This window comes from Lathamus discolor, chromosome 6 (genome assembly GCF_037157495.1).
Source record: "Lathamus discolor isolate bLatDis1 chromosome 6, bLatDis1.hap1, whole genome shotgun sequence".
In the NCBI taxonomy this organism is placed as follows: domain Eukaryota; kingdom Metazoa; phylum Chordata; class Aves; order Psittaciformes; family Psittacidae; genus Lathamus; species Lathamus discolor.
This window is the reverse complement of record NC_088889.1, coordinates 91,628,806-91,643,784: the sequence shown is the minus strand read 5'-3', so window position 1 is coordinate 91,643,784 and position 14,979 is coordinate 91,628,806. Positions and strand designations below refer to the sequence as shown.

The 14,979-nt window shown below is 47.7% G+C and overlaps 1 protein-coding gene across 4 annotated transcripts in view; it reads right to left on the bottom strand.

Moving 5' to 3' along the window:
* RBBP6 (RB binding protein 6, ubiquitin ligase) overlaps positions 1–9,219 on the bottom strand; it is a 29,248-nt gene extending 20,029 nt beyond the window's left edge. For 2 of the 4 annotated variants that reach the window (XM_065684930.1, XM_065684932.1), the window contains exons 1-3: positions 8,601–9,219; positions 2,582–2,681; positions 593–631 (exon numbers count right to left, since the gene is read on the bottom strand). In XM_065684930.1, coding sequence (XP_065541002.1) covers positions 593–631; positions 2,582–2,681; positions 8,601–8,766 — 305 coding nt within the window. In that variant the 5' untranslated portion in view covers positions 8,767–9,219. The remainder of the gene's footprint in view (positions 1–592; positions 632–2,581; positions 2,682–8,600) is intronic. The other 2 variants (XM_065684931.1, XM_065684933.1) reach the window with 1 other exon arrangement.
* Between the last annotated feature and the right edge of the window lie 5,760 nt (positions 9,220–14,979).

The following is a 14,979-nucleotide window of genomic DNA, read 5'->3' as shown; positions in this document are numbered from 1 at the left end:
AACAGTGAAAACAGATGATAAAACCTGAACATCAAATCATCAAGTCCCTATAGGCTAGGGAATGTGGAAATTTATTCATATACATAAACTGTTCTCTCTTGGTACATTCAGAGCAACTAAAAACCCACCAAATACCACATTTATACTTTGTCAGCAATTACTCTGAGACTCACAGATATAGAACACAACAGTGCAAGAGGAAGTCCTCATTTTGTCTGCTACGGAAGTATCAAAAATAGGAAGCCTGTATCACAGTTTTGTGTTCTTAAATAATCAACTGTCAAGCTATGAAGGTCACTTTAGCCAATCTGTACATCCTTAGTGTTACAACCAGGTGCCAGAGACAGCACTTCAGTTCCTAAGACAGAACAGTGAGAGTCTCAACACCATGAAGTGCAAGCTCACTTCAGTGAAAAACCTCAGTCATCTGACAAAGAACAAAACTGTTGGCAGCTTAGTCTTTACAACAGTGTTTCTTTGTGGAAGCCCAAGCACTGTGTTCAGATATCTACTGTATTTAGCCATGAAAGCACCAAAATACTAAACGTGTTACATATGCTATATTGACTAAAAATAGTAGTAGAAATGTCACCTGAAAGCAGTTTCTAGGATTTTGTGCGATTTAGGAGTCCTGTGACAGAAAAAAAGGTCTTAATTGCCAGAATTTGCTTTAAGATCATCTTGAAAACGCTACAGTATTTTAGGAAATATTTATTACATTTGAAAACCTGCTGAGATTCCACATACTCATCAATCTGTACCTGCATGCTATTCATCATGAACCAGACATGCAACCACGGAGACGGATAACAAACAATGCACACATCATCCAAAGCGTCCCATGAGCAGAGGCAATTTAAAAGCTGCTGCTGTGGAATTTATGTACAAAGAGAAAGGCTCGTGCTTCCTGCCACTGCTAGAACACCCTCAGGCTCCCAATTACAGCCACGTACCCCCTGAAGATGAGGAAGTACAAGGAAATACTTTGGATTACCACACTGTGGTTGCTTCATCCATTTACCTTGAATAGTACAAGGTGAGTAAAGCATTTTTGAAGGCCTCTCCACTGTTGCAGCAGACCTTCACCATTCCCAAGCATTTAACACTCTACCAGTTGGTTCTGCAGTGTTCCCAGCTGCAGGAATAGGAAGCTGATCTGCCTGGTTAATTTTCAACAGCAGTGCCATTCTTTCCTTATCCCATACAAATAATGTATGCCTGCGATCTTTGCTGCCTGCAGCACCTATCTTCTCGCTTTAGGGCAGCATCACAATACCAGAGGAGGGAGGGTTCCACCCAACCCAAAAGGGAGGATGCACTGACAAGACAGCACTAAGCACACATATTTAAACTGACTCCCCAACCAAGGCTACATTTATAAGCACAACGCTGTGGCCTCCAGAATTACTAGGCAGTGCCTGAGAGCAACAACTGCTGCTGTAATATGCCCAAAGTTTACATGCAGAGCCATGTTGAATTAATTCAGGGCTTTTTGCCTGCAAATGCTTCATGGGTACCAGGATGCTGCTGTACTGTTTGTTTGAGTCAGACTGTAACTCAGTCTATTTACTGAGAACCAACATGGGAAAGACATGGCAAAACCACAAGTTAATATCATCTACTGATTGTGGGGGAGAGGTGTGTCTTTCAGAGGGCTGGAAAACATGACCACTCAAACAGTGCTGATGTAGCTGATACAGAAATGGTCTGTATGAATACATAAGTGACATCAGTAATGCCGTTGTCAGGATTGCATGTGAATAGCTGTAACTTTCATCAATACATCTGATGCTCTGTCTTGCAGAAATATTAAGAACTCAGAATTAAAAGCTGGAGCACAGATACCAGCTTAAGGCAAAAACAGACTTAGGAAGATAACTAATTAACATTTGGTAACGTGCTAAACTGCTTCCTGAGTCTCAGGTTTGGAAAGGACTAGCTATTCCTTCATCATACCCGCACAAAAGGCAATGCACTTCAGGATATTGTTGTTCTCTTGCCCAAAATGGACATTGCCTTTAAGAAAGTAATAGGAATCACTTAGGAATGAACTTATTATGTGCATGGTTTGCCAGCTGGCAAGCCTTGGTCTTTCCTCTACAGCTACTATGTAAAAACCCACACTTCAGGTGGAAGAATATTGCCATAACCCAATCTCCTCTCCCAGATGCAACATATAGCCAAACACTGAGAATCAGACTCTTCTAGACGAGAATAAGCCACAAATTCACACTAAAATGCATTATCTGTCTTTACTATAAATGCAAACACATAGAATAAGGAATCTCCCCAAGCAGAGGAACTAGGATCTACAACCTGGCTCTCAGCAAAATCAGCTCCAAGACCAAACCCCATAGAATCATCTTACAGGTTTGCCAGTGTTGGGGTTTGAACCCCGTGTGCCAGCAGAGCTAAAAATGCTAAGTCTACTTTGGGACATACATTAAAACCTACCCCATTCTGACAAAAATTACCAGCAGCTTTAACAAGAAAGATACAACCTGAATGCCTCTATAAACTAAGATAAATTATAAGTTCACCCACTGACACCCTGCTCCGTACATGCTTTATTGACACTCACATAACGTATGTTTTGCTGGTAGCTTTCACTCCGCCAATAGGGATTCTTCTCACAATTACAGATGAGTTCTTCGGAATCAGGGCATTATCATCTGTGTATTCTGAAACCAACATAAAACCAGAACAAACATTAGTCAATTTGTAAGAATATATACAGCTATCACTCAGCAGTTCAGAGAATCCCTTTACTGATCTAAAAGCCAAATTTTAGGTGTAGTATTGCGCTTTTACCGTCTTATCACACTGAAAGTGTATTTCAAGAAAGCTTCAGGTTGGGTTATCAAGCACAAACAACAAAATCTTTTTCTTCTTATTTATCGTTTTTTAATAGTTTGAATGCCAACAGCAAAATCCCTAAAAATCTCTCAGGTCACTAAAGGAGAGTCTGCTAGTGCAGGGGGTGGTCTTTCCCCATCTAGCTTAAGTTGCTTTGGCTGCTGTTAAGGCTGCAAAACCAACAGATCTCTGGGGAAAACTAGGCCACAGCAAAGTCTCACCTGCACAGAGGGTTCTGAAGTGTGATTCGCTTGCCCTGCACAAGGCTAAAGTGTGAAAACTCCATGCCACTGCTTTCACTACTGTTAACCAAGAGCAATTCACTTGTGCTGCTAGTGCAGAACACAGAACCGAGCCCACATCTCCCTTTCTTGGAGCTTAACCCATCAACAACCACACCTCCCAGCTGCTCAGTCAGTGTACAGTGAAACTGAGTTAGTTCTGTGAAGGGACCTGATACCAGCTGGCTGTAATACCTTTAACTTTGACTCAATTCATTGAGCTCATTTTGGTGATGAAATGTTATTAAATATAGGGTAAAGAGTTAACTGGTTACTTTTCAAACAGGAAAGAACTAAAGCTGGAGTGCTGCTCCTGAGGTCCCTTGAAATCTGTGTTTGTTTGGTCTGAATTTAACAGATGCCAGCTCAGTCTAACAGTTCTTGGACTAAACTGGCAGCTCCCAGCAGGAAGCTGTTCCCTGCAGGCAGCAGCATCCCCCAGCAGAGACTTGGCAACCTCCAGGACCTGCAAAGCAGCGTCACTGCCTTACCACATGACTCCACATCTGCAAAGCCACCAGTGGCATCGTGCTCAACAAGGCTACTCCTCACATTTGTTCAAGCTCCAACAGAAAGGGTTCAAAGTAGCTGGAGGCAACGATGTTGCTGATTCCTATTCCCCTGACAACACAAAACTCATTTTACTGCCAGTGATGGCCAGTAAGTGGCACTGGGCTTTTGTCAATCTGACCTGTGATTAAACATAAGGATTCAATTAACTCAGGAAGCTTACAAAAGCAAAGGAAGATTCGGATGCTAAAGTCAAAAGCAGAAGAAACGGAACAGTCTAAAGCCTGCTGTATGTTCTACAAGCAGTATGCTTGAAAGTCAAAGGAAAGCAGTATTTCAAGGAAGGAATGGAGGCAGACAAGAGCTGCCCTACACTGATTTAGAAATCCTAAGCCAACAATTGCATTAGTGTCCACAACCTTCTTCCTGCAGCAAACAGCTCGGGTTATGCTCTGAAGGTTACACTGCTTCACATTTAATGCATGATCTAAAAATCACACTTTTAAATTCAGCTGTAATTTTGAAAATCTACTCATTTTAGTACTATGTGTCACACATTTGCTATGAACAAGGTACTGAAAAAGTTCCTGCTTTATTTCATGGCCTGCTTTAATCCACCATTTTGAGTCTGACAGCGTTGCAAAAGCATCTCTCTGAGCACTGTCTACAGAAGTATTTTCACCCAGATACAGTACACCAGAAGCTCACCAAAACAGATGTCATCAGAAGGCAAGCCTGGGTGTGAAACAACAAAGAAAAGCCTTTACCAGGCTTAGGTGCTTTGCAACCAGCTATTATGCTGCTGGGGGAATGATTTGCAGAGTAAGAGACAAAAATGACTACTCACATGCCAGACTGTCTCTGCTGGGAAAGAGGGTAACTCCCAAGCACACATTTTCTCTCCAGTGCTTAAAAATCTGCTTTCTCATGATGTACCTTTTTAACTCTGTTCTGCTCAGCACCACTGGCACACTGCGACAAGGAAATCATCTCTGTAGCTGGCACCGAAGGCACTGCCTTGAAACATCCCCAGTAATCCTGCCCAGACTACTATTTCTGGCATTTCAGCTTCCACCAGAATAGGTATCAATGATCTCACCTACAACTGGGATATCATCATTCCTTGAATGAGCTAGTTCAGTAGGCCAAGCAGTTCACAGAACTTGCATTTGCATTACAATTATACAGTGCTGTGCTCCAAAAGAGCACCTATGTTGCTTTGAAAGGACAAGTCAACCAAATCTAGCATACTTTCAATCATCAATCTGATTACATTGACTGCCTGATGCCTTCAGGTCTTGTTGGCACTGCTTGTTGCTTCAGTGTGTGACCAGGAAAGCAAAAGCCACGTTGGAAACAAGGTGGTCATGGACCAAACACAGTCTGCCAGAAGGACCTGGCCAAGGGAGATGATCTGAGCTGACAGCAGACTGCCAAGGTCCCAAACCCGCTGGTGACAGAGCCAAAGCACCAGGTGAGCTCCACTGGAATATGAAGGGTTTTAAACAGGTATGTGACTGCCTCCAACCCCACCAGGCAAACAGGAACATTATCATAGAATCATAGAATAGTTAGGGTTGGAAAGGACCTCAAGATCATCTAGTTCCAACCCCCCTGCCATGGACAGGGACACCTCACACTAAACCATCCCACACAAGGCTTCATCCAACCTGGCCTTGAACACTGCCAGGGATAGAGCACTCACAACCTCCCTGGGCAACCCATTCCAGTGCCTCACCACCCTAACAGGAAAGAATTTCCTCCTTATATCCAATCTAAACTTCCCCTGTTTCAGTTTGAACCCGTTACCCCTTGTCCTGTCACTACAGTCCCTGACGAAGAGTCCCTCCCCAGCATCCCTATAGGCCCCCTTCAGGTACTGGAAGGCTGCTAATTATGTCCTTCCTAAAAGCTCCACAGAATAATGCTGCATGGCAGCCTGGGAATTCACCACACTCTGAGCTGGAACCAAAGCAATGCCCCAGACTAGCACTACACCATGGAACAGCCCAGCAATGGCTGGGTTTGAAACTTGCTTAAAAGTCTTCCCTAAAATGCTATGTTGGTAGAGTGTTGAAGACATCCCAGCAGACAGACAAACATCAGCTGTGAGACCAAGTGACTTCATTCACAGTCAGCATGAGCTTGTCTTGAAGACATCACATGGTGGCATTACTAAAACGGTCAAGTGCACACTCCAACACTGAACTCAGGCAAGTTCTGAGCTCAAGAGACAAGTCTTATAAGAGCATCCATTGCCCTTCAGATGATTCCTCTAACACCAGTTTGGAGTTCCAGGTTTGGTTTTCTATATGATTTTGCTCGATAAGGAGAACAGCACATTTCCCAAGTGTCTTGAGTCAGAATGTTACAGGATTTGCAATTCTTGAACAATACTGGGAAAGCATCTACTATAAAAGACAGGTCAAGAAACTCAGATAAAATTGAGAGAAGGGGAGTTTAAACCCATCACTCGATATACTCAAAATGAGTATCTTTTTGAAGGGAATTCTACTTTTACAGAACATGCTTACAGAGTAAGCACAGAGGACACCCATCCCTTTAGACAGGTCCCAGCCACCCATTCTTTCCCATCATCTTAAAAAGAGCCAAAAAGAGCTTAAAATCCTGTTTACTTTTAGCTTTTATTACCAGATATCCATTATGAAAAGCAACAGTTACTGATCCATAAAAGCTCAGAGCACATGGAAAAACCAGAACAAGTCGGTCATCTTCATTCAAGGTTCACTTTGATCTTTCCAAGATCACACCAACTTTCAGTCCAGACTCCTGCACAGAGTTGTGGTATGTCCACAAGTAAGCACTCCAAACATCCCACTGAGGCAGTACATCCTGGTCTAGTTTTTTTTTCCTTTATCTTCTGAAGGAGAGTTTAGGCATCAAATCTGATTGATAAAAACTGAAATTCATGGTTATGCATATAAACCAAAAATTTGGCATATATATTGCGCTGAAATGTATTCTGCAGCCTTGCTCTGAAAACTACTGGGGGATTTTTGTGTTTGCGCAGAGAAATGCCCTTACAAAAGCTTCAATAAGTACCCGTGTCACTAATCTGTAATTTGGAGTTTGATACTGATTTTTCAAAAGTCAAAGTGCAACACAACTGACCCAGAGGAGGATCCCATCCCTGTTACACAAAAGCAATGCTCTTCGAAATATGAAAGATACACCTTCCTTAGCTTCACCTTCAGGCAACATCACATGTAACAGAACCTAGTTAAGCAGATGTTTGTTCTCCACTGGATTCTGATTACATAGAGAACCAAAGCACCAACCTCTGCAGAACTGCATTGTGGATACTGGAGGGCTGTTTTATGGGGTAGCATATTTAAGAGCATAATTTTATCGTCTATAATCTTTGCTTCCTGCTCCTCACCTGCTGTAACACTGGCCTATTTCAGAGCATGTTTTAGTTCTGGTGATGATAACTGGGCTCCATCACAGTTTACCACCATCCAATGTGCTGGTCTCAAGGCTGTTTTACCCAGCCTAGCCTGCTACAGGAATGACGTCAGGCAGTGGCCATTCAGGCTGCCAGTGCTGGGAAGCTGCAAGTACAGCAGCAACGGAAGAGAAACCCCAGAGTCCCCTCTGCAGCAAAGCCCTTCATGAAACAGTTCTCAACACCTCTTTACAATTTTGTTCAGTGCTACTGGAACAATTCAAGACTTCTGAAGTGCACCTCTACCTACGCACATCACACAAGCCAACAGCATCCTTGAGGCCCCAAAGTTGTGCTGTTGAGTCTCTTCACAGAAATTCTCCTCAAGACAGTCTAAGCATCTGTAGATAAAGCACGAGCTTTAGGCCCAACCACTTTAAAGGCTGGGGCTGAAGTTGCAGTTACTGCAGCAAACACACTATTCTGTTTTAATACTTCAAGCAGGAAGAGAAAAAAACCCACCAGCACCTGTTTTAAAGAAAAGACTGTTGTAGGAGTGGCACAGAAGCACAGGGGGGGGAAATGAACAAATGAAACCACTTTACAAGTCTTTTTACTTCTGAGAAGTCACTTCCCAAAGTCTTTAATTACTTGCAAACTTATCAACATGGCAAATAACCAATCTGAAATCTCACACTAAGAGGAAACCCTCATCACAGCTGAGAATCAAGCACCATTTGTTAGATTTAGAAGAAGTTATGACTTCTGAGAACATTTCTTACGTATGTTCACCATAAATGCTCTGCCATAGAACTCCAGGGCTGCCCTGATGTGGCTAACACATAGTACCAGGGGAAATAAAAAAGCATGAAAAAAGGTTAGAGATGAATAAATGAATAATGAAATGAGGCTCAACAGCATCTGAATGACAATGTCTTGGGTGTAGAAAAGTTACATTAACAAGACATTCCAGAGTGTAATTGAGACACTCAGGTGCAAGATGGCTTTAAAAGGCCTCTTCACTCACGGATAAACTCTGGTTCCAAAACGCTGCTAGCGAGCACTTTCGGCAACAGGCACAAAACTAGTTTTCCCACGAAGTGTGGGGTAAAGGACGCTGAAGACAATACTGAGCCAACAAAACCCCTTTTCAAATCAGCCATCTCTTCTATTTCCATGACTATGAGCTTTCTCCTCCGGATTAAAAAGAAACCCGGCAGGTTTGTTGTTACCCTCCTCCATTTCCGCATTATTTTCCCCAGAAGATTTCCAGGAAACCCCGACTGTGGTAACCCCTGTATGCAGCACATCAACCTCGTATTCCTCCACGCCTAGCCCCGCGTCTGAAGCGCGGAGCCGGAGGTGCTTGTCACAACGACTACAAAAGAACAGCTCCGCGAGGCCACAGCGCCCGGCACCGCTACCGACCGCGGCCGAACCGCGTTACCGCTCCCAGCCCGCTTTACTCCCGCCGGCGGCCCGGGCCCCACGCTCGGGGCCGAGGCACAAAGCGCGGCTCCCGCAGGCCGCGCCGCCGCCCCACGCACCTTCTTTGGTCTGGGCGTTGGTGATCTGCAGGTCGCAGTCGGCCGCCTTCAGCTTCTCGCGACCCATGATCTGGCGCTTGAGGTCGCACAGGGAGATGTGGAGGCCGTCGAAGGTGACCGTGTCATAGTTGAGCTTGGACGAGAATTTGTAGTGCACGCACGACATGGTCGGAGCCGGGCCGTGCCCGCTCCTCGATGGCGCCGACAGCAGCCGTTGGCGGCGCGGCCTCCGCGCCGGGCTGGGGCCCGCGAGCGAGGGCCCACCGCGGGGCCGGGGCGGGCTGTGCTCACAGGCCGCGGCGCTGGGCCATGGCCAGGCCGCGCGGCCTCAGGCACACTCAGCCGCTGGAGGCCTCAGGGCTCCATCGCGCCGGCGCTGCGAGGCCCCGGCCCCCGCCCCCGCAACGACTCCGGCCCGCAGCGATCGAGCTGGGCCGCGGCGGCGGCTCCCGCCGGGCTCCTCCTCGCGGCGCTGGCGCAGGCCCCGCGCGGCCCCGGCTCCACTCGGGCTGGGCGCGGCCCCCCCCGCGCTCCCGGGCCCTCCGCTCGCGATGGCGACTCCGGCACCGCCGCGTCCCGCCGAGGGGTTTCCCGGCCCCAACCGCACGGGCCACGGCGAGCGCGTCACGGCGCAGGCGCAACGGCACGGGCACGCCGCGCCCACACGCGCCCTGTTACCCCCTCCCCGCGTGCGGGCGGGCTTGCGTGCCCCACGTGACCCAGCGCATTATGACAAAAGACCACGCCCTCTCCGTCCGAGCCGTGAGCGCCCCCCAGGGGACGGTCGCTACCGGGACTGGCCCCCCCCCGGTCCCTCCTGTGTTCGGTACCGGGCCTCTCAGTGCGAGAGACAAGGAGCTGCTGGAGAGGGTCCAGCGGGGGCCACGGGGGTGATCGGGGTCTGGAGCACCCCTGTGCTGAGCGGAGACTGCGGGAGCTGGGTCTGGTTGGTCCAGGGAAGAGCTGAGAGGGGATCCATCCAAGCAGCAGCTCAAAGGCGCTGCCAGCAGGATGGTGCCGGACTCCTGCCAGTGGTGCCCAGCGGCAGGACGAGGAGCAATGGCCATAAACTAAAACGCAAGTGTCACCTCCACACGAGGAAGGACTTCTTCCCATTGAGGGTGGCAGAGCCCTGGCACAGGCTGCCCGGGGGCGGTGTGGAGTCTCCCTCTCCCACCGTGGACACGTTCCTGCGGGCTCTGCTCTGGGTGGCCCTGCCTCGGCAGGGGCTTGGACTGAGTGATCTCCAGGGCTCACTTCCCCTCATGATGCTGTGACTCTGAGATGCAATGGCTTTGCCGTGCGGTACTTGGTGAAGGGAGGGGAGAACCCTCCTGGCACCCCGTGAGCTTCACCTTCCTGCTTTGTCTTTGGGGAGCAACAGCAGCATCCCCCTTATTTCCCTCGCTGGTGAGCAATGTGCGCAGGAGATCATGAGGTTTCCACTCCTGCTCAGAAGCAACAGTGTGACCCTATCAGAGGAGCGATCCCCGTGCCACTGTCCTGCAGAGCTGACGGCACTCGGGGCAGGAGGGACAGGGCACAGAGGACAAAAACACCAGGGGAAGATAATAGTGCTCTGTCTTTGTGCTTGCATCTCAGAATGCCCCATGGAAACACAAGCGGCTGAATTCCCCACTGCCAAATGACTGACACGCAGCCGAGCATCACCCTGACAGCAGAGACCCGACACAGTGACTGATAAACCAAACAAGAGCAGGTTTCAGGTTGTTGTTTCCAAGGGAAGAATGGTTAATCTGGATGAGAAAAAAATTGATTAGAACAGGGAACAGAACTTGAGCAGTAATAAGGAAGTTAAACATGTGCTAACAGCAAAATAAACAGCATGAGGGCAGAATAATCATTATCATCTTACAGTTTTCATTATGTAGGCAATGACTGTGACTTAAGATATCTATTAATGCTTTATTATGCAGATTATTGCTTTTTTAAAGGAGCTATTTGTTATTTCCACAAATCTATGACGCACACTTCTCTTCCTTTCCAGGCATCTAAGCTTTTTACAAGACCAAGTAATTTATACTGTGCACATTTCTGTATGAATCCTCATTTTTCCTCTACCAGTTATCTGCCCACTAATACGCTGCAGAAAAGTAAGTTATACAGTTAGTCACCTTCTTGTGGGCTTCATACTTCTATTAATGTCATGATTAAACCCCCAACTGTTTCGATTTATGTACTGGTTGCACGTCCACCCATTTATTCAAACTCCCAATCCATCACTTTAAAAATGTTCATTTTCTAATCCTCTGGCCACAAGTGTTTAAAGAGAAAACCTTTGGAACCTGTGCAGTGCTATTGTAAACGAATCAGTCCAAAGGCAAGTACATTGTCAGAGTGAAAATAGGGAAGGCTTGGAGAAAACCACTTCTCATCTAAAACGTCTGGAAGACTTCTGATATCTGAACCCTACAACTGCCACTTAGGGTTTTCATCCCCTCCAGGGTAAAAGGATCTGCATGAACAAGGGTACCTGGAGTCTCCATACTAAGTAAGTTCTACGTAGAACAATTTGCCTCCATTAGAGAGTGGGGAGTACATTGGCTTGGGTTTAGTTTCAATAGTCAGAGAACATCAGCATGCCCAGATTGCCATTTCTTAAACCAGCTTCCACTGTGTACCGGGTGTATGTGCTGTGGATCGCCCTGGATTGATGCACTGTGAGTCAGCTATGGGCAGAGCCATACCGTGCTGCAGGGGTTTGGAGCTGGATGAGCTTTAAGGTCACTTCCAACCCAAATGAGTCTGGGATTCTGTGATTCAATGGAGCCCTGCCTTAGAGTCTGCTCACACAGCCAGGAGATGACGCATCCGAGGTGACCGGCGGCTTTACACCCCCCTGCTCTCCACAGCGCTGCCCAGCCCAGGTTAATCATGCTCCAGCAGAACCTGCTTGGTCTCTCCCTCCAGCATTTCAGCCGGAACGGTGATGATCTCCTCAAGCTAACACTGCTCGTTGGAACCTGAGCAGGACAACGGATGCTCCCAGGAGCAGCCAAGCTGTGGGACCAGAGCAGCGACCACTGGCAGGAGGGTGGTGGGAGCAGTGCAAGTCAGGGCAGCAGTCGCCCAGGAGGATGTGTGATCGCATCCCAACTACCCGAGATGTTGTCACAGCTTTACTTGGACAAATCCATCTTACACCACAGGTTTGAAGCGCCCATTAAAGGATGTTTTCCACGCTCAGCAGAAATGCTCATGTCATAACAATTAGCTTGCTGTTGTAGCACGTAAGAAGGCATTCTCTGCTACCCACATTTAGAACCCTAAAAGCCAATCAGGACCCTCCTAGGGAGGCACAGAAATACCCTGTGGCTTTCAGAGGGAGCAGGGGTATGTTCCGAAAGTCATTTGAAAATGAGAGCAGCGTTAAGGCTCAGTGTGCCCTGCACACCTGCTGGCATCAGGACTGGCTTTGTGGGTTGAAGTTGGTTCTGAAACTGTAATTTAACTCTTTTGCTTCCAAATGCACCCAGCGGCACGTTGTTCTCCAAGGAAGTTAACCCAAGTTATGCTGTCAGTTTTATAGGTCATACTCTCACATTAGTTGAAAAAGAGCAATAAAGAGAAACTATACTTTAAAATGTGGTTTTGGTGTTTTCCCATTACAGGTTATTAGGAGCTGTAGGGAGCATCTCGTTTACCAATTTCTTGCTTTAGAAGCAGCTTACCCATGCCCAGCTCTGCTGTGCTGCATTAAGCCCCTCTTGCTGAGTCCCTGGTGCTTTCATTCTGAAACACACAAGTGCTCGGAGCAAGGGCTGGGACAGAATTGCTCCTGAGGGTCTGCAAAGCACCTCTGGTATTGCTGAACAATAGAAAAAGCAATGAAAAGACCCCTCAAAACCGGGAAGGGTGAACTATTTCTGGCAGCTTCTGAACCTCATGAACAGGGACATGCAAATAAACAGGCTGGCACAATGGGAAGGTGCGTTTGCATTTCCTGCTTCAGTTTGCTTTGTCAGGAACAAAGTGTTCCGTTTGCTTGTTGGGTTTTCCTTTAGCTGTGAATTCTGCGAAGGAGAAGACCCAGCATTGCCACGAGCACCCAGGGGCTGAGCGACGGGAGCCCATAGACCGAGGGCACACGTGGCTGGTTGGGCTGGAATGTCCACATTGCTCTCCAGGTCATGGTTGTGAGGCTCAGAGTCATCAGGCCGGCTTCTGAGGTAGCACAGCCGCTGTGGGCAGGCACTGGTTAAAGTCAGCTTCAATTAAGAATGACGATACCATTGACTTAGAAACCCAAAGCAAAACCGATCCCAGACTCTGATTCCTATCTGCTCCTGCTCACTTGTCCTTAGCTCCTGTGCCTCCATGTGCACACACCGCAGACACACCAAATCCTGTCACACGCCACACCACACCAACTGATGTTTACCCTTGATAAATCATTACATTTTGAGCACAACAATCAAAACTTGGAGCCTGGAGGGGGGTAAGAGAAGGCGTCTGATGAGACAAGAGGAACAGCATGCAAATGTCTGCACTTCGCATTGCTGAAGAATGGAAGCAAGCAGATCCTGGAACCAGCATGTGACATCTGTACGCAGTCAGTGAACGCGTTAGGGGGGGCAACACCTCCTATTCACCACAAATCCCAAATGCCAGCACAGCATGAAGGAGGGAGGAACACGCCTGGAGAGAGCCCTCTATGAAAACCCACCCCTCCAGATTTCTTTCCATAGACAACAGTATCAGCTGAGAAAGAAACCCAGACTTTCCCTTATCTCTGCCACTGTAACTTGAGGAACTTTGTCAGAACCACAGAACCGCTAATCAGAGCACATCCTCTTGGTTTTGATTGTTCTGCCATTGTCCTGACTGAGGACTGAAACAAACCAAAACAGGTTTTCTGGTTTGGTTTGCCTCAAAACAGGCACGGCCTGGTGAATACATGGGAAGTGTGCTGATAGCCCAGCTGGGGAGCTGTGAATCCTCCACTTATTCCCAGAACAACACAGAATGATTACGGGATCAAGAAGCAGAATTCTCTTACTTTGTGCCCAAACTGAATCATCGGCCCTTCTGCTGGGAGAGTGAAGAAGGAGCTTGGCTGTGACATTTGTACCCATGCCTGGAAACTGGAGGATCACAAGCTCCTTTTCCTCCACAGCTGCCCAGTGGGTTGCCCAGGATGGCCTTTATCTACTTGTCTGAGCCCAAAGCAGTTACCCAGATGTGGAAGCTGGTTTTGCTAAAGCTTCAGCTCTAGCATCTGCCTGTCATCCCATAAACCACACAGTTACCTCTGCATGGAAAACTCCACCACGGTTCCAGGACAATCTATTAAAGATATGGTGATGGTCAGGGCTGCACCACCAGCCAGCCGTCTGCAACTGGAGTGGTGCTCTGCACAGGGCACTGCATCAGGGTGCTGGTACTCAAACGATGTATCAGCATCGTACATCATCACACCATCACTGCTCTGCTGATGGATGGCCTCTGGGGTGGCACTGGCTGGGACAGATGGGCCCAGCAGCCCAGAAAGGTGTTATTTATTATTTTAAATGCTAATAAATGTAATGGATATCTGTGAGGAGCTGCTCTGCAGCTTATAAAGTGAAAGGGATAAGAAATAATTAACAGGCAAAGGAGAGGACCTAGACACTGAATAGCAGTTTGATGTCACAGGCTTTGGTCTTTTTGGCAATGCTACATCTATTTCCCAAGATTAACGAGGGAGTTGGCTCTCCCCACAGATTTGGTGCTGCTCACATGGATCACCAGGGATGCTCGGATGTTTTGGGATCCCTTATACCTACAGCTCCTTTGCTATGTAGCATCTGAACAAAAATACACCACTTCTGTTGGAATCTGGTGTTAAAGGCAATGGGGAAGGGAATTTTGTGTGGGTTTTGTCCTGTTACCGCACAGAGGCACATAGTGGCCCTATGGAAGCAGACGCTCGTTTCAGCCTGGCTGTGTTTCAGACCCCAGCACCACAGACACTGGTACTTCAATGTGTGAGTGCCACCAGAAAACATCCAGCAAAACATCACTGTGGGTCAGGCCTCATCCTGACCAACCTGTTCACTGGGGTTGTGACACGTTTGTGCTTTTCATCTCTAAATTGCTTCCCAACCAGTAATTAAGCCTTGCAGTGCTGCAAAGCCAGGGCAGCTGGCGATGTCTGTGGTGACGGTGTGCCCAGACCTCAGAGCCGATTGCTCCCACAGGCTTTTGGGGACACCCGGCCCCTTGCTAATGCCCTGCTCAGAAAAAACCACTTTGGATTTCCTTAAGAGAGTGTCTTTTACCGTGGTTTGTGTCCTGCGCTGCTGAAGATGCTCATGGGCTCTCGGTGCCTTGCTTGCAAGAGTTCCAGGGGTTGGGGTTGGACTCAGATACCTTCATA